Source organism: Ambystoma mexicanum, chromosome 12 (genome assembly GCF_040938575.1).
Source record: "Ambystoma mexicanum isolate Mex_15411 chromosome 12, UKY_AmexF1_1, whole genome shotgun sequence".
Classification (NCBI taxonomy): domain Eukaryota; kingdom Metazoa; phylum Chordata; class Amphibia; order Caudata; family Ambystomatidae; genus Ambystoma; species Ambystoma mexicanum.
In genome coordinates this window covers 524582109-524602408 of record NC_090936.1, presented here as the reverse complement: position 1 = coordinate 524602408, position 20300 = coordinate 524582109, and the positions used below count along the sequence as shown (strand labels likewise).

At 42.9% G+C, this 20300-nt stretch overlaps 1 protein-coding gene across 1 annotated transcript in view; it reads right to left on the bottom strand.

The window, feature by feature from the left end:
* Positions 1-558: 558 nt before the first annotated feature.
* PATL1 (PAT1 homolog 1, processing body mRNA decay factor) overlaps positions 559-20300 on the bottom strand; it is a 706345-nt gene continuing 686603 nt past the window's right edge. The window contains exons 18-19 of the mRNA XM_069628825.1: positions 4337-4486; positions 559-4024 (exon numbers count right to left, since the gene is read on the bottom strand). Of these exons, the coding sequence (XP_069484926.1) occupies positions 4003-4024; positions 4337-4486 (172 nt within the window). The 3' untranslated portion in view covers positions 559-4002. The remainder of the gene's footprint in view (positions 4025-4336; positions 4487-20300) is intronic.

Below are 20300 nucleotides of genomic sequence, written 5' to 3'. Positions count from 1 at the left end.
TTTTGCTAGAACATTTTGTCAAACCTGCTCCTGAACTTTAACCTAGGGTAATGACACTAGCAGACTAACCTAGAGCCTGGTGACTCCCTCCATTTGCACTCAGCTTCTTACCATTACCCTTAATTATTTTCAGGAGATGTATGCTGGACTAGTTATCCATTCATACCGGGTCTTTTGTTTTTTTATAAAATTAGCATTACTGTTTTAACTCAGTGCATTACAGCTGCCATATTGTAAGTCCTCAAGCCCTTGGGATCGAGATCATGACAATGCTTAGACATCCCACAACAATTGGCTGTAAAAGGTCTGTTCTCGTCTTGCATAAGGAAAGGTCTAGCTTCAGCATTTTTGAATTATGAAGCTATACACATTTAAAAAGAAAATATGTTCTCTGAAATGTTGCTTTTATGTAACCTTGGAACATTTTAAAAGGGAGTGGATCTAGTGCAGCCGACCTAGGACAGTACCCTCCACACCCACCTAAAATGCATTTCGTCTTTGTGGCAGACGGATTCTGGGAAACTATCAACAATAACAAAAACACTGACACTACCACCATTGTCATCATACATTCTTTTCTTTTATTTACAATACACTATAAAAATGTAAATTTAGAAACATTTCTTTAATTGTGGCTAAAAAAAATTAAGACATGTACAATGAGAGCAGTAGGTTGATAACACAGCAATGAGAGGGGTGAAGGCAGAAGTAATCCATGTGTCACCTTTCACTCCTCTTCCTACCCAAAGAGAAAGCTGCAAAGAAGTGTGCAAATTGCTAAATTAGAAGATAAGGATCTGGACATGGCAAGCTAAATATAGTAGCAGCAAAATACACCCTGGCCGGGCTTCCCAGAGACTGTGCTCATCGAAGTAGCCACTGTTGTCCTCAATGTCTCCATTAGTTAAAACACAACCTTAGGATACATGTACTTTCATATGAAGGCACTGCCAGCAGGAAGGACTGGCATTCAGCCACCAATCACTAGCTGAGAAAAGACCCAAAAGATAATGAGTATTGTCTGCAGCACCTGCAGCAGTCTTGGGTGCCGTGCCGCCCTAGGAATTGTCACTTTCAAGAAGGTAAATAACTGGAGGTGATTGATCGAAGGTGTCCTCATTAACCTTGCAGAGACTAACAGTTTGCCAGTGGATTCAGGACAACTGATTAATGGGCCACATCATGTCCAAAATTACGGCTCTCCGTCCATTGCACAACAATCCCATAGGTCCTCGAGATTTGATGGCGCACTGAAACAGAAGGGGTGCGAGAAGGGACAACACTTGTACACAGGAAACAACCTCTGGAGAGGAAATTAGCAGAAGCCATGCAATGTGGAAACAAGCAAAATCTACGCAAAGGAAATAGGTAGACTATGCTTAAGTTGAAGTGAGAGGCAGAAGAAACGCACAGAAAATGTCAAGAATCTGCGCAGAAGCTATGTGGACTAAATGAAAAAGTTATGGAGGAGTCACAAAGGAAGAAGGTATGCAAAATAAGTTATGCACAGTAAAAATCAGGCAAAAGTGGTGCAGAGAAAGCTATGCAGAGATAAGAGATGGGCACTATTTAATGAAAATGAGCAGACGCTGTGCAGGTGGAAATGGGCAGATTATATACAAGAGGACATGGAGAGCAGTCCTGAAGGAGGAAAGGGGCAGACGATATGCAGGAGGGCATGGACAGCAGTCCTAAAGGAGGACGTGGGCAGATGATATGCAGGAGGGTATGGACAGCAGTCCTGAACGAGGGGGCCAAGGATATGCAGGAGGGCATGGACAGCAGTCCTGAAGGAGGAAGGTGGCAGACGATATGCAGGAGGGCATGGACATCAGTCCTGAAGGAGGAAGTGGGCAGACTATATGCAGGTGGACAGGGACAGCAGTCCTGAAGGAAGAAGTGGGCAGACGATATGCAGGAGGATATGGACAGCAGTCCTGAAGGAGGAAGTAGGAAGATGATATGCAGAGGAAATTGATAGTAGCAATACAGAGGACATGAGTACTATGGGTAAACGCTAGCAAAGGAAACGTGTAGAAGCTTAGAAGCTATGCAGTGGAAAATCAGAGAAGATATGTAGATGATCTATGCAGGTGGGATGGACACAAGATCTGCAGATGAAACGGGCGAAAGCTAAGTAGAGAAAATGGGCGGACACTTTGCAGCAGAAAATGCTATTTCATGTGCTAAAGAAAACTTAAAATGTCAGATTACATCGTTGTTGTTATTTTTATTTTAAAAGTGATAGGAAAATAAAATGTTCTGTTGAGATACTTTCTCCAATGCAAGCCTGTTTTAAGAGAAAACGGCACCATATCAAAGTTCAGTTGGACAAAACAGATGATGTGACAAGATGTCACCACTTCCGCACCAAGAAATCTGTAGAAAATATTAAAGTGCTAAATAAACACAGTGGCCATAAGCGGGCGCCGTTTTTCAGCCGGAGAACATACACCGTCAATACTTGCTGCGATCACAGAGCATCACGTGGGTATCTATCAGGAATACATTTGTGCAATACACAGTGACTATATGGTCACCAAAAGATCAAGAAAAGGGCATTTCCTTTCCACGAACATGATTCAAGGCTTTCCATCAACAATTACGATCTTCAAAAGGGAGAAAGAAGCACCTTGTGAAAGGGATGTGGCAAACACATGAACCCTGCTTAGCTTGCAAACATGCCCTCTTTGGTTTTATTGGAATTGGGAGGAGGGGCAACATGAGGAAGGCAAGAAAGTAAAAAGCCTAGTTCATGCTTGGATGAAGGATATGGGGAATAAAAGCGGCCTGGTACATAACAAAGAATAGGAGGGGGAGGGAACGAAGAGCTAGAGTGTGGTGAGGAAGAATACTGGGAGATGAATGCAAGGATCCTGTGTGAGGTTGAGGGAGGAGATGAGAAGCCTGGGTTTGTGTGGGGGTTGTATAGCATGTGCTCAATAAGAGGCCTATGTGGTGAAAGGGGATAAGGAGCCTCTGATGGTGGCAAAGGGATAGGGTCTGCATGTAGGTGGGCAATACAGATTCCCAGACAGCATTAGGTTAAGAGGGTTCGGAATAATCAATTTCCAGTTAGGAACTCAACTATATTGTACCATCGCTAAATCGGCATTTTGTGGAAACGGGGTAGAAATCGGGTCCTATGCCAATTGTTACTGCATGTTCTTCTCCCAGGCTGAGTTGGACCAGAAAGCTGTAGTTGGTTGGGGGAAGGAAATAATTTCACTGTGGCCAGTGAGTGGCCTTCCTCTTTCTATGGATCCAAGCACAGGTTAGAGTTTGAAAGGGCAAAAGGATATTTCCTGACAGCTATTAATCTAACCTATTTTATACCACTGCAAGTGCAGATCATGGTGCGTGAATGCGAACAGTGTATGGGGAATCGGTATGTTTGGTGCTAGTATTCAATCTCCTCTCTGATTAATCAGAGGGAACAGGCCCAAACTAAGCATCAGCAAGCATACCTCTGCAGCTAAGTAGGAAAAGGAGGGGTTGGGTTAAAAGCAATTCAACTCATTGACTTGTTCCTTTTCTCCATGGATGGGCGAGGTACGACTGAGGGCATGCATAACAGGGACAAGTAAAATGTTCAATTCAACAAGAACTCCCTACTCTTCACCAAACAAGACGCAGTTTCTACACCTACTGCTCAGCCCAGTCCTCCTCTGGAGTATTCCCACATTTTGGAGGAATTGGCACAGTCCCACAAGGAAGCAAGGACGGACCACACAGCCCAAACCATAACCACGCAGAGACAACACTGTCTCATGCGAGTGCAGAGCTGGCAGAGGAACATCGGTCATCCAGTAATAGTCAGGAAACGTGTTCTTCTGCCCAGCGGTAAAAACAATCCTACAAAGCTCCAGGGCGAGATAATGAAGGCAATATTTCCTATAACAGCCATCGCTTGTGCCTCCGGCCTCTTTGATGCTGGGATTCTGGGGCAACGGCATTCCAAGGAAGGCAGCATATTCGGAGAGTTGGCTGACTAGGAGTATGTTATCGTGTCCCCGGCACCAACCTGAAAAAGATGGAAAGAAGTTTCTGTCATAACTAACACTTGATATTCATTATAAAGCATCAGGAAAAACATTGGAATGGGTGAAGAAGAGTAAAGGACAACCACCTTTTTAACAGAAACATCACGTTTACTTCTAGGAACAAAGAAAAGCAAAGAGGGTAATCCATTGTGTACCAACTTCTAAAATAAGAGTTTATTTTTTAAGGACAATGCCCCCTCCCCCGCCGCTCCACCCCAAAGAACACACCTACTCAGAATGTTTTGTGGGGGATACTTACGAGTAAACCAGTATATATGCAGTTGATTGCTTACTTGAGCTTGGTTTCTAACAGGTTCAAGTTCTGCCTGTCCACGTAACGAGAGAAAAGGGACTGGAGGTTAGAGGGTATGCAGATTGCTGTTGCCAAAGAGCTTGTTGGGACCCGAAGGAGTTCCCGGGTAACTCTAAATACAAGATCAGTCCTACAGAGAGGGAGAAAAATAGAGACAAATGTGAGGCGAGGCAGGAAAGTTGCATTTCAGGATGGCAGGTATACAATAGAGCAACAGGCGTAGCACAGACACAAACAGAACCTGTGGGGTAATTTGAAGCCATGATTCATTTAGTCAGGCTGAAGTACATCATGAATGCTTGTTCTTCCGAGTGGTATCCTCACTAGATTGATTCAAAGGTCTTTGATCTTAGAGAGCAAAGAATGTTGACCTTAGATAGGGTAAGCCACAAACTCAAGGGTGGCTCCCACAGCGTAGTGTTGAGGTGCAAATTAATTTACGCCATATTTCTTTCCACCCTACAGTCCACAAAGTAGAGGTGGGCCTCAAATTGGGTGGCCCGGCTATCCCAAAGTTTAGTGGTTGGCCATCAGATATTTTCAGATTCCCTGGCATCTGCTGAGACTTTAGCAAGTCTGACCACCTCAGAGGTCACTCAGCGTTCCAAGAGTGCAGCGAGGGCAAGTGCCTTATATATGTCCCAGAGGTTTTCTGCAGCCTCTATTGAAGTGGGGAATGAAGTCCCAATGGGGGAGTTGTGATTCCTCACAATGCTCAGCAATATCTTCATACCATTCAATTGAATGCCAAACCTACTTGAATCAGAGACCCTTTTTACCAGTATGACTGTTGTAGATACCACTTGCCTGCTTTCGAGCCAACATTGTTTCCTCACCTCTAATCTGCCTCTGTCCCTCACTTTCTCTACCTCCACTGTAACACTTTAACCATCGTGGTCACATACTTCACTTAACCTGCCATACGACCTACCTGCACTTAAAAATGTCTAATGTTGAAAATCTTAAATCTATGCACGTCCACCCATGTATTGTTCCCTGGCGACTGTTCAATTTAATACCCACTACAACCTGGTCCGAATGTCACTCAAACTCCTCCCATTGTAAGCAGCTCACTGCTTCCCCATGAAATATGATATGCTATTTATTGTAATTTCTTTTGCCATCAAAAGAACATTGTTCTATCCTCTATATGAAGAAAGAAAAATACAAATAAATCAATTTAAAACCAGAGGTTCGGAGAGACAGTCCTCTGAAATCCACCAATTTATCTGGTGGTCCCCTTAAGACTTTTCCTGTAGAAGCTAGAACTCTTCTGACTGACACTTAACGCTGTAAGTGTCCAAGGAAACATACCAGGCAAACATTTGCTGGGGAATGAGGAGGAGCGATTGTCGTCTTTACAGGTGCCACTTATTTCAGGGGTATGAGGTCCATCTGCAATCAAGGATCATCTTACTAAGCAGGCAACACTGAAGCCTGGAAAATTGCCCAAGACCAAGAAAAAACACAATTTGTTCTTTCCCTAGGTCTTCAGTGTTAAAACATGTGTCTATTCCTGCTACTACAGGAGAGTGTAGGGCGGTAGGATATTTAAGGGGTAGGGACTTCTGCATTAAAGACCCCTCTAGATCTTTAGGATCCTTTAATGAGGGCCACATTAAAAAGCCTAGTTTAGATTCAAGGGAAGTAATTCCTGCTTAAGAGTATTATGGAACCAGCCCTTTCTCCAAGAAGGGAGAACATTCCTGTGGTTTGTTGTAGGTCCGTTAGACTGCAAAGACTCACTCTCAACAAAAAAGTATAGTAAGACATCACCAAAACGTTTTTTCTAGTCCTCCTGGTAAGGATAACCAACTTCGATCATGAGATCTATGTTGAAACAGATTAATTACCCCTGGTTAAAGTCTGCGACAGCTAGGGCTGAATTTCCATTTTGTGAATCTGTCCCCTTAACTTTCTAGGTTCTCTAAACCTTCTGGTGGCTTCCTTGGTTTGGCCAGATAGACTTGTCACTGAAAGCCTTTTCCTGATGTGCTTCCTTTACTAGCTGTCACAGACACCAATGGGATGTGCAAACAACCAGGCCCCAGAAGTGTGTTTGTAGTCATTATTGGTTTCAGTACAAAAGAGAAGTCAACGTTTCAGTTGGGAATGTATTGAGAGTGTCCAACCAAGTCCCTTACCCACTCATCCCAGGGTGGACCCCCCACACCTTGCTGAGTAATTAGATAAAGGCTTAGGTGATTACTCTACCCTTGGCCATCTAGTGATAAGTCTTTCACAGGAGTCTGATTTTGACCCTTGGAACCTCTCCAGGACACCACTCTCCATCCCCTCTACCAGGTGTAGGTACAACATGATTCTGAAGGTCTGTGAGATGGAGCCAATAATCTCCATTAGCACTCTATTCCCAGACCATTCCGGAGCTTCTGGCGTGCTCCCGGAGCCGTCACTCATTCAAAGTACTTCTATATTCTGAACTCCCTGTCTGGACTACGTACCTCCTTCCCGGTTACCATACATTTGCCAAGCCAGCCTTCTTGTTTGTTCGTTAGTTCGTTCCTTCTCTTGTTAGGTACAGCAGCACTTCATCTAGTTGCTTCTGACTCCTTAGTCCCATCACCTCCCCGTGATGGTACTACATCCTGCAACTCAGCCACACCTGCTCCTGACTTCTCCTACCCATCGCACCCTCAACAGTCTCTGCTCCACCACAGTACTTGTATTGCGCTCCAAACTCCAAATGCCAATCCAAACCCGCACCAACAACTGACACTGCTGGTCTGGGCTGGTTGGCTGATAAAGGGAGATCCACATGTGCCTAGGTGGGACTCTGGCTGAGGGTGTGCACCTGTGTTTTCTAAGGGTTTAAAAGCGGAGATCTGCTGTGGGACCGAACTTCCTGTGGGTCATGAGGCTGAAGGGCCCAGTGATGAGAAAGATTTCTAAAATAAACCCTGGTGGGCAGATTTTAGGAGGCCACCCTAGTTATGGTGAATATAGAGACTCAGAGTTTAGCCAAAACCCAATCAAGGTAGTGTGGAGGGCAGTCGAGGCTTAGTCTCAGGAGAGTGAGTGTGGGTGCGTGGTCGGAGGCCCCAATGAGTCCTGTGGTAGGTGTTAGGTAAAGTATGTATGCAGTACCCTCTGGGAACACTAAACAACTGACTACAGGTATAGGAAACCCAACCTTTGGTATAAGCATGTACTACACAGTTTTGGTAGCGTGTTGAGCAGCCAGGCTTATCTCTAGAGGGCCAATATGAGCTGTACGAGTTACACAGATTCACAGTGACAAGTATTCAAATAAACACTTACACTCAAGGTTTCTTGAATAAACAATTATTCATTTATCAGTTAGTTAGAATAAGCCGTCTTCAGAAGGAGGCAATATAATAGTAACACACAAATACACTTCAATACTGTACACGTTTTTAAATCAGTAAAGACCCTTTTGGGATGGCCCACAGACACAACCTACACCCTCAGGTGACTTCAATAGCTAGTGTGCTGGGGAAATAAATATCTTACTGTTTGCATTTAGAATACTGTTAAGTTAGTAAAAGGAAAAGGTTTTTGTAACAAGAGACCACAAATATTCTTAAGCAGGTAAATACTTTGGGAACCCCACAGCAGTCATTCAGTATAACAGGCTAGGCCAAAGTTAATGGGCAAAAGTCTTATATAGGATGAAGCACTTCTGGTAGGTAAGTAGAAAAGTCTTTGCACAATGTTTTAGAAGTCTTTGAAGAAAAGAAGTATCAAATGTAGGGCCACAAGCCATTAGACTTGCGAGTGTAGAAGATGCAAGCAACTCTACAGCAAGAGTTAACTTCTCTCAGACTTAGCACAGTACCTTTGAATTGAAGAAAAAGTGCAGCAGATGACTTCTGTTCCTGTGCAGCTCTGCAGATCTCGCTGTTCCTGGGATTCATTCGTGGGGACAAGAGGGAGGACTTCTGGGGACTCCTGCAATGCAATGGGACGGTCACCGCTAGCAACCGGCTCCGGCTCGGTCAGACGTGCTTCCTGGGAGTCCGGAGGATCTACCTGAAGCTATAGGCCAGCTTAAAAGCAATGCACACAATCTGGTGTTCCGCTCCCTGGCTAAATGGTTTCCAGCAGCAACTCAGTGGAAATTCAACCAGATCCGAGAAGGACCTCCAGGTGGCTTACTTTGGAGTTGATTGGTCCCACCAACTCAAGGGGAGAAGTAGTCCTTGCAGGGGCTTCTCTGTCGATACGAATTTGGAGTTTCAGCACAGCAGCAGGGCTTCAACGGGCAAACCAACGGTCCAGGAGTTGCAGCAGGCATCCTCTTCAAGTTCTTCTTCGGTTCCTTCGTTCAGTGGTCGACTCGGCCTTCCAAGCCAAAAGCCTTGCCTTTTATTCAGTTCTCTCCGAATCATTCCGGCCTAGCTGTCAGTCAGCCAGCAGGGTGGCTGTCCTTGCCGGAGAGTCCGCCGGTCAATCGCTACAGAGTGCATTTGCGTCTCCTGGGACACTAAGCACAGGGAGTTTCGGGCACCTCCCTCACTTCCTATCTACCACAGACACCATGGAGCCAGAGGCCAGCTTCACTTGTGAATCCCGCCAAAGGCAAAGCGAACAATGGGACCAAACCTGGTTTGGCGCACAGAGTAAATCTCAAGAAGGACCTTTCCACAAAGAAATGGCGAAAAAAAGACGACCGGGGCCATTTTGACAAAAATGGCACCCTTGGGTGCTTTACTGCAGCCCACGGTAAATGCACACCACAGTAGTTAAAACGAAACCACTGCCACCAGCCATTCAGTGAGGAAAGGGTAACATAAAATTGTTACATGAGAAGCTAGACAAAGGGGATACTAGGTAACCCCTCCAGCACCCTATTGTAAAATGGTGTGTGCTGGGTCTAGAAAGTTACAAATGTAAGTAGAGTCAATATCACTTCACTGCTCTGGGAAACAGTAGTTTATCCCAGAGAAGGTATTTAAACCTTGGGGAAATCTAACAGACTTCCCTATGCAACTGCACTGAAGGTGCTGTGTGACACAATGTAAAAGATGATGCCTATGGAGTTTGTCAGACTCCACAACCAAAAGAAACACAAAGCTCAGAAATCACATTAAAATACACGAGAAAGTGGGAAAAAGGGTCTCACTCTCTCCAGGTTAAAAAATGAGAGTCCTCAAAATCCAGCAAAGATGCTGGGGGTCTCTAAGGTGGAGAGAATTAGCAAATATCTGAGAATTCTCCCTAACAGTAGGTCAGAAGGAGGATAAGGACGCTGATTAGACATTCTACAAATGGTGTTTATTAAAGAATAGGAATTAAGCTGGTCTTCCCCTATTCTACAAGGCATCCCTACCTAAAAAAACGAGCTAAAGTGCTCGTCAGTGAATGTCTATAAATGAAACCGTCCAACTCTAACCCATCTGATGCTACCACCATTTAAAAAATAAATTCAAAGTCAGGAGAATGGCTCCCTTCTCCCGAGGTTCGATCACTTGTCTCAGCCACTTTTCAATACAGAATCTTGAGATATTATTCTAGTGATCACTTATCAATTCATACATTTCCTTTATTAGAGTCTTGGACTCCTGTTTCTTCTCTCGTCTTTCACTGTAAGGATTGATCCTACTGTTCTTCCCCAATGGACTTCATTCACAACCTTCTGGGTTATTAAACAGTTCATAGTGCTTGTTTCTCCGTTTCCCCTTAGCTGGGTCAATTCCTACAAATTCCAACTTGTTCTCTGGTTTCTCAGTTGTGTTCTGTTTTTGTATTCCTCTTAGGACTTTGCTGTATTGATCATATATTGGGGTCTTCCCAAAATAGCTCTCTTTCTCTTCTCTTGGTATTGACGTTACACTATTCCTCTTTTTACTAAGATGAATACGAGGACTCCAATAATTATTCTCATTTACTTTTGTTATATTCTCTCTCTCGACTGTAATGATTGTGAACATTTGTGTAATGATTCTCTTTCACTCTTATTAGGCTTTCTCTCTCTTGACTGCGATGAGTGTGAGCATTCCAATAATCGTTATCACTTACTCCCCCGGGTCTCCCGTTATCCCCATTACCATCAGATTTTAGGGTTAACATCAATGTTGTTGACCTCGGGATCAGGAGATTACTTGAATTGGCGATGTTAACCTACAAGTATACAAGAACAATAACGCTATCTAAACACGACATGCGAAACATGTTTGACCTGTATTAAAGCAATGTGTAAAGAGTGTAAAGTTAAACCTAGAGAATAATAGTGTTTGTTAGTGAATGTATTAAAAAGTAAACCGCATGCACGAGATATGTAAATTAGGAACGAACCTGGCGCGACCCTAGCCCAGTACATGATTAACTTGTAAGAGGCTGGACATCGTTATAACGAAACGGTATAAATACGCTGATGTCCAGCTAGCAATTCCTGTTCACTGCTCACACTGAACCCTGCTGGTGGTCTCTGTGATGTATTGACGGCCAAACTATTTGTGTACTTTGTTTTGTAAACTGTACAGAATTGCAATAAAGATTCTGGGAATCTTTACAAGCCCGTGTCGGTGTATTTCTCTTTGCATGGTGTAAAAGCCTTAAAATTGTATTTTCTGATTCAACAGATGGCGCCCGAATAGGGACCCTCAAGATCGACTGTCTCGTTGAAGGTTGGCTCAGCTATCGGACCGGGATCGGACGGTGCCAACAGAAACAGTCCCTCTGGACGAGAAGTGAATTTCTCGACAGAACAGCACGATCCGATCCCTGAACGGTGAGCTGTAGCCCGAGACGACGTCTTGACGAGGGTCCATATATCGAGGTGGGTGAATTTGCCGAAATCACCAGACACGTGGGTCCTTAGAATTGTCCTTAGTAACCCGATCGGGCCTCCCAGTCCTTTGGTCAGGTGAATCGTGACCCGATTCTTAATTTAAGCCCGACAATTTGAATTTGGCGCATTGTACTCGCGAGCACAATTATTTGACCAGGTAACACCAGAACTCTGATATGCCTGGGAAATTGTCTGCCTGCTTTAGGGCATTATTCCGCAGCGACAGACAAACTTTGGAAGATAGCCATCCCGCACCACAGGAGGGGTCGCTGGCATGTACTATGTACTGTAAGAAAGGCTTTGGTAGTATAGCATTTAATGACATTTGGCACAGACAGACCAGACATAACTCTAATTTTCGGTGGCCAACCAATGGTAGCTTTGAAATCCCTTGTATAGAATATCTAGAGTCTGTATTGGTACAGAAAAAAGGCTAGACCTGCAGCATTTGACCATTACACAGTTGGAAAACAGAAGCTTTGCAGCAACAAAAGAGTAGAGAGAAACATATGCGTCGACATATGACAAGTGTCGAAAAGGCACGGTTATATGATCAAAACAAACAATTGGAGTCAGTTAGGAACACGGACAGAGCGTTTCAATTAGGCATAAAATGTACCCTTCAAAAGATTTTCATACGTCAGATGAATTGATTAATAAACTTCTGCATGAACGAAGGCCTGTTGCCTCCGCGCCACCCCCATACGTCCCTCCTCCTGGCGCTTTGCCCCTTCCCGTTGTTATTCCTCCTCCTATAGTTCCTCCGGTCCTTCCTGTTGTTCTTCCATCCGTCGCTCCTTTGCCTGCCCCCTTGCCTCTACCTGTTGATATTCAGAATGTGCCTACTCTTCTTCTTCCAAGTGATTCCGCATCGCTTGTAGTAGACCAGGGAGCGGGATCAAGGGTTGTGACTTGTAATACTGTGTCCCCAGATAAAAAGAATGAATCGATTGCTTGGGCTAAACATTGTATGGAGAAGGGTGAACAAGCTGATTTTTTTTCCACACTCAAATTTAAAAGGTATTCCTGAGAAAAATGTTTTTATTGAAGGATTAGGGATTCATTTGAGTATAATGTGGAATAGATTAAACAATGTAGATCTCTCACAAGGGTTACGGGATTTGAATGCCTTAGCGTTGTCCAGAGATACTGCAGAGAAAGTATATGAGCATGTCGAGAAGATTTTTGTGTATAGGAAGGAGTTGGAAGAGTTACAGAATGAAGAAGCAGATGTTGATAGTTTAGGCGCTATGTTCTTACAGAAACGGTTTTCTCCTCACCGTGAATTAAAAGGTGAGGAAGCGCAAATTTGTATAAAGGATGCGATAAAATGGATTTCGGATATGTCGATAACTCCAGATGAAGTATATGACACATATGGTCAGTATACGTTAGAAATGCAAAAGAAAGTGATACAGGTTATGGTAGAATACCTGCAGAATGCGTGTGTAAAAAGAAAGATTTGTTGTCCCGCAGAATTGTTGAGTGTTTATAAGAGAGCCTTTTCGATTGATACTTCTTCGACTGCCTTAGCGCTTGATTTGGCTCTGTTGCTTAGTAAGCGTTCTGAGCTACCTACTTCTCAGTTGCCTATGAGAGAGGTCCCTCCGACATTTGTCCCAAAAGTTGAGATTGCGGCCGATGCTGCATGAGGAATACTCGCGGTAGACATTCCTGCACATTACGTATCACAGTTTGTTCACGTCCTGTTTTCAAGACAGGAAGTGAACACCATAAAGCAATCTATTCCAGATATAAGAAAGAATCCAACCGGGTTCTATAAAGAAATAGAGTCGGTCTTACAATCATCGGTATTCACCTTAAGTGATATTGATTTATTATTTCCCATACTCCTGCAAGTTGATTTGTGGAAACAGATTAGGACTGTAGATGATGTACCTGGGTTAGGAGATACATGGGATAACATGGTTAGGCTCGACAGAGAAAGACCAGCTGGCGAGCGACCGCCTCAAGTGATATTAACTATGCCCGATAGGATTGCTGTAAAATTAAAAACTATAGTTCCTGAAAAAAAATTATTTTTTATTTTTTATTGAATATAGTTGAAATTACATCAACTTTTTCAATTTATATAATAGAACAATTCATAAGCATAAAATCCAAATAGGAATGACATTCATATAAATTCACAAGATACTATAACAATGTACAAAAATGTTTTCACAGATAGATAAAATCTTTACATACAAATTTATCGGGAAAAAGATGAACAAATCAATGCAGTTTTTTTTCATCATTCCATGTTCAAAGCCTTTAAAAAGATAATAGTGGCAATTCTTATACTCATACATTCAGTGGCTGCCAAGGCAACCCATCTATTTCTGGGATCAATAAGTGCAAAATACGCAAAATGGTTGACAAAGTGCAATCTTCTTAAGGTGATGAGTGCTGGACAATCCAATATTAAATGTTGGAGAGTTTCTACAATCGTTACATTTTTGCAAAACCTACACCAGTTAAGGTCAGAGGGAATTTGCTTTCTTCTTGCTTTAACCTCACGGGTAGGCCAGATATTAAGCCGCAAACGAAGAATGGCAGTTCTTATGTGTCAGGCTGAGATCCTGGTGTCTGCGGAAGCTGCTGAACCCCCGACAATCCACCCAAAATGTGGCACTCTGAGCTGATAATATATATAACCGCTCAGTTTACCTCACTTCCAGGGGAAAGGGGGAAAGGACAAATAAACAAACACCAGGCTGGAAGCTATCAACTCGCTGGTTCTTCACCTGTAGTTAAAACATAAACATGTAATACACCTCATTACTCAATGGGTTACTATACTAACCTTAAAACTCTATATCCTTTACCAAAATAGTCAAAAAACCATACCTGGTACTTCTCTTCAGAATGCCCAGAGAAGTGATAAGCAGACAAGACTTCCTTACTTGTTGACCAGAATCTTAAAGATCATTCAGCCTTCTCAGCAGGTCCATGAATGTAATATTTCACTTTGTAGTTCGTCTTCTCAACCTCAAGATTCTTGAACAAGGTCTAAAGTTCTTCAAATAAGTTTAAGGAAGTTCTTTTAAGTTCTTGTATTTATTTTTATATTTTCTTTTTAGAGTGTCTTTTACTCTGGAACGAATTTTAAACTTGCGATGAAATCTTCACGTGGGAAAAATCCAGCACACGCGCTAAAAGCCAAACCGCGGGAAATACGCACACGCGCTGAAAATCCAAATAGCGGGTAAGACGCACAAGCGCTAAAGTCCAAGACACGAGTAAAACTCACTCGCGCTAAAGTCCAACCCACGAAAAAATATGCATACGCGCAAAAACCAAATCGCGGGAAAAAGCACATGCGCTTTTATTTTATCACGTGACACTTCTGAGAGCTCGCGCGGAAGCTCCACATAGATTTGTTCTTGCGCACGCGCAGATACGAAACGCGTAATATAATACACACGCAAACTCACGTAGAAAAACCCTCGCGTATATGAACAGTAAACGCGAGTCCAAAGTTCACGCTCGCGCTTCACTCACACGCGCAGAGTCACACGCGCAGGCTCAAGGTAACGGGAAAAAAAATCACGCGCTAGTTTGAAATGATACGTAGGAAAGAAAACAAACGTACGCGCTTCAGTTTTTAGATACAGATTTGCGATTTCAATCCTTTTAAATTAATATAACCTTTTTACAAAGTTCATCAAAACATGGAAAGTCACTTATCTTGTGATTGAGTCTTGAAAACTTCTTTTCTCAGAAAATTGGAAATTTCTCACTCCTGTCCTGTGTCTCCACCAAACTTCATACACGACTCCTGTTATATTTTCAAAGATGCTGCTCGACTGCTTGAAACTTGACACCCTTGAACAAGTTAAGCAGGAGCAGCATAGCACACGACCTCTCAGCTGGGCAAAGACGATGAAAGGCAGTTTAGAATGCTCACTGTCCTCCCTATAAACAATCTCCAGCCAATTAGAATTTAGACTGAGAACCTCCATCTTGGCTTGGGGCATTTTCCATAGACTGCAATGAAGGTTAAGGGCAAAATTGGCTGTTTAAAAATATAACCCATAATAACTTCCCAAAACCTTTCTATACTAAATATGTGTCTCCCCTGACCCAATGTAAATGAGTATATGATACTGTATGTAAAAGAATATGTCGCTCCAACCTGACATTATGGCAGCAGATGGTGCCAAGCGTAGATAGGAAGCAGTGTCTCTATAACGCTTGGGACCAAAAATTGTAGAATCAAAGTCTTTGTAGATTAAGCACTGAGTTCTAGTGTCAATCAAGTCCATCCTATAGACGTTCTTCTTCGCTTGCTATGGTTGAAACACAAGAAGATCAAGTGATATGTCAGCATTCACCATGGTTGTTAGAATTTTTGTGGACCAGTGTTTCGGGAATGCTTCTGCGGAGTTAAGAAAATAACTAGAGATGGAACATAGTGTAGAATTAACACTAATGGATAGCAAGCATTTGCGGAATAAGGCGCATAAACGCCACTTATGTAGGGCAGTTAAAGAAATTAATCCCAGTTCATAGCGTATCAACACACCAGGGATAAATTGTGGTAGATGTAAAGTTGCACGCCAAAACTTAGCTTCTAATACATTAAGAAACCCTAGGGGAATAATTAACGTTTCTAAGCCATAAAGGATGGTTGCTACAACATTCTGGTTCCAATATGTGATGGCAGCTTTGATAGAAAATTTGCCATATTTGGATACAATTATTCGTGTTTGGCAGATCGCTGTGGTTAACTTCTGTTTAATTTTGTTGAGGTGCGAGTCTAGTGTTGGACAGCCATCGAAAATAAGGCCTAGATAAACGTAATTTGGTACCATCTTTATGGGGATCCCCTCAATTTGCCATTCCAACGAGTGTTTATGTAAACCTTTAGGGACATACGTGACAATTTGTGTTTTACCAGTGCTTACTACCAATTCGTTTTCTTTAAAGTAAGAACACAGTGCTGACAGAAGAGTGCTTAGGCCACTGGGTGTTTTTGACACTAAAACGAGATCATCCGCATACCACAGAGCACACATTTTTACACCATTCAGTTAAGGAGCATCAGCCCTTACCTTGCTGAAAATCCAACGTATATCATTAATGAGAAAATTAAACAAGGCAGATGCTAAAATGCACCCCTTTTTCAGCCCTCTGAATATTGGAACTGGGGCTGATAGAAGACCCTCAGAGTTTAATCTTACATAGACCTGGGTTTGTGAATGGAGGGCAAAAATGATGTCAATAAGAGTGGAAGGACAGTCCGCTTTGATTAGCTTATCTATAAGTTTTGGTCTAGAGACCGAATCAAAAGCGGAGTGAAGATCCACAAACGCAAAATATCTGGCTTGTCTCTTGTTATATGCTTGTTTTATGGCATTTAATGCAATTAAATTGACGCCAGTACCTAAACCAGCCACAAATCCAGTTTGTGCTGGGTCACGTTGATTTGCTTTATTTGACCAAACATTAAAATCTCTTAACACCAACCTGGAGAACATTTTTCCTGGAACGTCCAGTAACGTTATTGGACGATAGCTTTTAGCATCCATACGATCGCCTTTTTTGTAGATCATAATAATTACAGATGAACGCCATGAATCCAGAATATTTTTAGTTTGTAAAATGTGGTGAAAAGCATTATTTAAGATTAGTGCCCATTCTTTTATATTTTGTTTGAGCATTAGATTAGTTCCTGAAAAAAGAATCATTTGGGACAAGCTTACGGCCTGTGTCCAAGGAAAGTCTGAGGGTGCTACCGATTTCTTCAATCGGTTTGAACAGGTATTTTCAGATTTCAGTGGACAACACTTAGGCACAGAGTCAGGGAAAAGGCTGTTTGTCGACAAATTTGTACGTGGATTGCTGCCTGATATCCAGTTACAGATTATGTCTTCCGAAAGCACTTGGCAGGGGAAGTCTCAATCAGAAGTACTGCACATGGCTCAGAACTGTGAATAATGAAAAGGAAAAACTTGAGAAAAAAAAGGGTGACCTGAAAACAAAAGTCCTATTACAACAGATTGTAAGAAACCCTAGAGGGGTAATCAATTTAGAGATCAGTACGTTCCACATGGAAGTACGCCCCTGGCTCCGGTAACCATTAACCAGTGTGCCTATTGTCGACAGGAGGGCCACTGGCGCGCACAATGTCCGACCTTGCAGCAAAGGTCATTTGGGAACATGGGTAGATGATCCAGAGGTCGCCCAGGTCTGCCGCGTACCTCTCTGAAGAGCTTCCTTTTGACGATATTCTGTTTCGCTAGGATTGCCCGAAGCAGGATTTGGAACCGACGCCTATTCCCGTTCATCAGAAAGGCCCCTATGTTGAGATGACGGTGGGAAATCGGAAGCATCTATTTTTAGTAGATACGGGAGCACAGAAATGTTCCATTGACCATTCACGGGTTCCAAATATTCCCCTGTCAGGGCAGTCCAACGTTTCCGTAGGGTTTTCAGGCACACCTGTAGTTTGTCCGGTCTCTTTGCCGGTACCGATAACACTGGGTCCCTTCACGGAGCAGTGTCCATTTCTACTTACCACTAACTGTGGGGAGAATTTACTGGGGTTAAATTTGTTGAAGGAATTGCATGCAGTAATACATTGTTCTCCGGACCGAGTTCGGTTAACAATTTCACCTGAGCAATCACTCGCCTCTCCGTTTTTGACTCGACCTCTACCGCCAGAATTCAATAATATTCCGGAATGCTTATGGGCAATTGATGATAATGATGTGGGCATTCTTCAAATTGAACCTGTTCGAATTATTCTGAAACCTGGAGTTAAATTGCCTCGCATCCCACAATATAAGATCTCAGTTGAAGGCGAACAGGCTTTGAAATGTATAGTCTCTGATTTTGTACATCGTGGAGTAATTGAAGAAATTACGGGTAGTTTGTGTAACAGCACGATTTTGCCAGTATACAAGAAAGGTGATAATGCGATTCCCTTTCGGTTTATAATTGATTTACGTGCTATTAACAAAATTGTGGCTCCTCAATTCCCTATTGTACTTGATGTTACAACAATACTAACCATGATTCCGGGTTCTGCCACTCACTTTAGCGTTGTTGACCTCAAAAACGCGTTTTTCAGTATTCCCATACACAAGGATAGTAGGTATTTTTTCGCGTTTACCCTAGGTGGGCGCTCGTTCACATTCACTCGTGCACCACAAGGGTACACCGAGAGTCCAAGTATTTATAGTAGAGCATTAAAAGAGCAGCTCGATACTCTCGAGTTGCCTACTACTTGCACGTTACTACAGTATGTAGATGATCTCCTCTTGGCTGCTGATTCTGAGAGTGCCTGTAAAGAAGGCACCATGTTGTTGCTTCGTCATCTAGCAAAACATGGCCACAAAGCTTCACTCAAAAAATTCCAATATTGTTGTCAGGAGGTCGCCTATTTAGGCTATCTCCTGTCAAAGGAGGGAAGACGGTTGACACCTGAACGAATAAAAACTATTTCTGGCATGTCTGTCCCAAATACGCAGAAGGAAGTTAGAGCCCTGATAGGTATGGCTTCTTACTGTATATTGTGGATCCCTAACTTTTCGTTAACGATTAAACCAATGCTGGCTTTGACAAAGAAGGGCATTTCTTTGCCATTGCCATGGACTTTGGAACACCAGACAGCATTTGACTTGCTCAAAACCGCGCTGTGTTCAGCGCCGGTTTTAGGAACTCCAAATTATGAAAAGGCCTTTGTGTTGTATGTGCATGAACGTGATGGATGTGCTTTGGCTGTGTTAACGCAGGAACATGGAGGGAAGAATAGGCCGTGCGGCTATTTCTCATCCGCGCTTGATCCTGTTGCATGCGCTTTGCCGAGATGTTTGAGAGCTGTTGCTGCTGCGTCTGTAAAACAGAGTGAGGGAATGTTCCTGGGTCATGCGTTAACCCTAACGGTACCTCACTCTGTAGATATTTTATTGAATAGAACTCAAGCGCAACACCTCACTTCCGCACGATTGACAAGATACGAATTGATCTTGTTTGCTCCCCACATTCCAATTCAAAGGTGTTGTGTATTAAATCCGGCTGAACCTTTACCTGTCCCACAAGATACTGTCGATGGTGACGAAACGTCACACGATTGCCTTTATGCGACAGAACAAGAGACTAAAGGTAGAATCGATCTGAAAGACGCGCCTTTGAATAGCCCACAAGGAGAGCTATTTTGTGATGGCTCTTGTTTTAAACTTCCGAATGGTACATCCACGGCTGCTTATGCCGTCACTACTTTAAGCTCGATTGTGGAAACCAAAAGAATTATGCATAATTCCGTGCAGGCTGCAGAAATTATAGCGTTAACTCGAGCTTGTGAAATTTCTGAAGGGCTTACAGTAAATATATATACCGACAGTCAGTATACTTTTGGGGTAGTTCACAACTTCGGTAGACTTTGGAAAGAACGAAGTTTCTTGACCTCACATGGCATGAAAATTCAGCATGGCACTTTAATAGTGCAATTACTTTCAGCGCTCGCACTCCCTGTTCAGTTAGCTATTATAAAATGTGCAGCACATCAAAAGGTTACAGATGATATAGGAAAAGGGAATGCTTTCGCTGATCAGATAGCTAAGCAAACTGCCACCGATTGTAGCTCAGAAATGTATGCTGTAAGAGAAACTGTAAATATTTGCACTTTTGGTGAAAGTATCGATTCTGTAAAAGACATTCAAGCAGGTGCTACTATAGAGGAAACCAAGAAATGGGTCGAGGGTGCAGGAAGATTGGATGATGATGGGTGTTGGGTGGACAAGGTTGAAGGAAAATGGTTACTCCCCGACGCCTACATTACAATGATGGTTAGTACGGCTTGTGGTCCGACACATGTCTGCAAACGTAAATGGACTAAAATGCTTCACAGTGTATGGGCCAATGATAACATTTTCAAAATTGCGGAGCGCTTTGTCCAAGGGTGCATGGTCTGCTTGCAGCACAATGTAGGAAAAGGTAACCTCGACTCCTAGAGGAAGTTTCGCTCCACCTTCTGTTCCGTTTGAGGTCATCTACTTTGATTTTATTGAAATGAAACGTTGCAACAATCTTAAATATGTGTTGGTTGTCATTTGTGCTTTTAGTAAATGGGTTGAGGCCTTCCCTGTTAGAGATGCAACGGCCATAACCATGGCAAAAACTCTGTTGAAAGAGTTTTTTCCTAGGTTCGGGCTGCCGAGAGTCA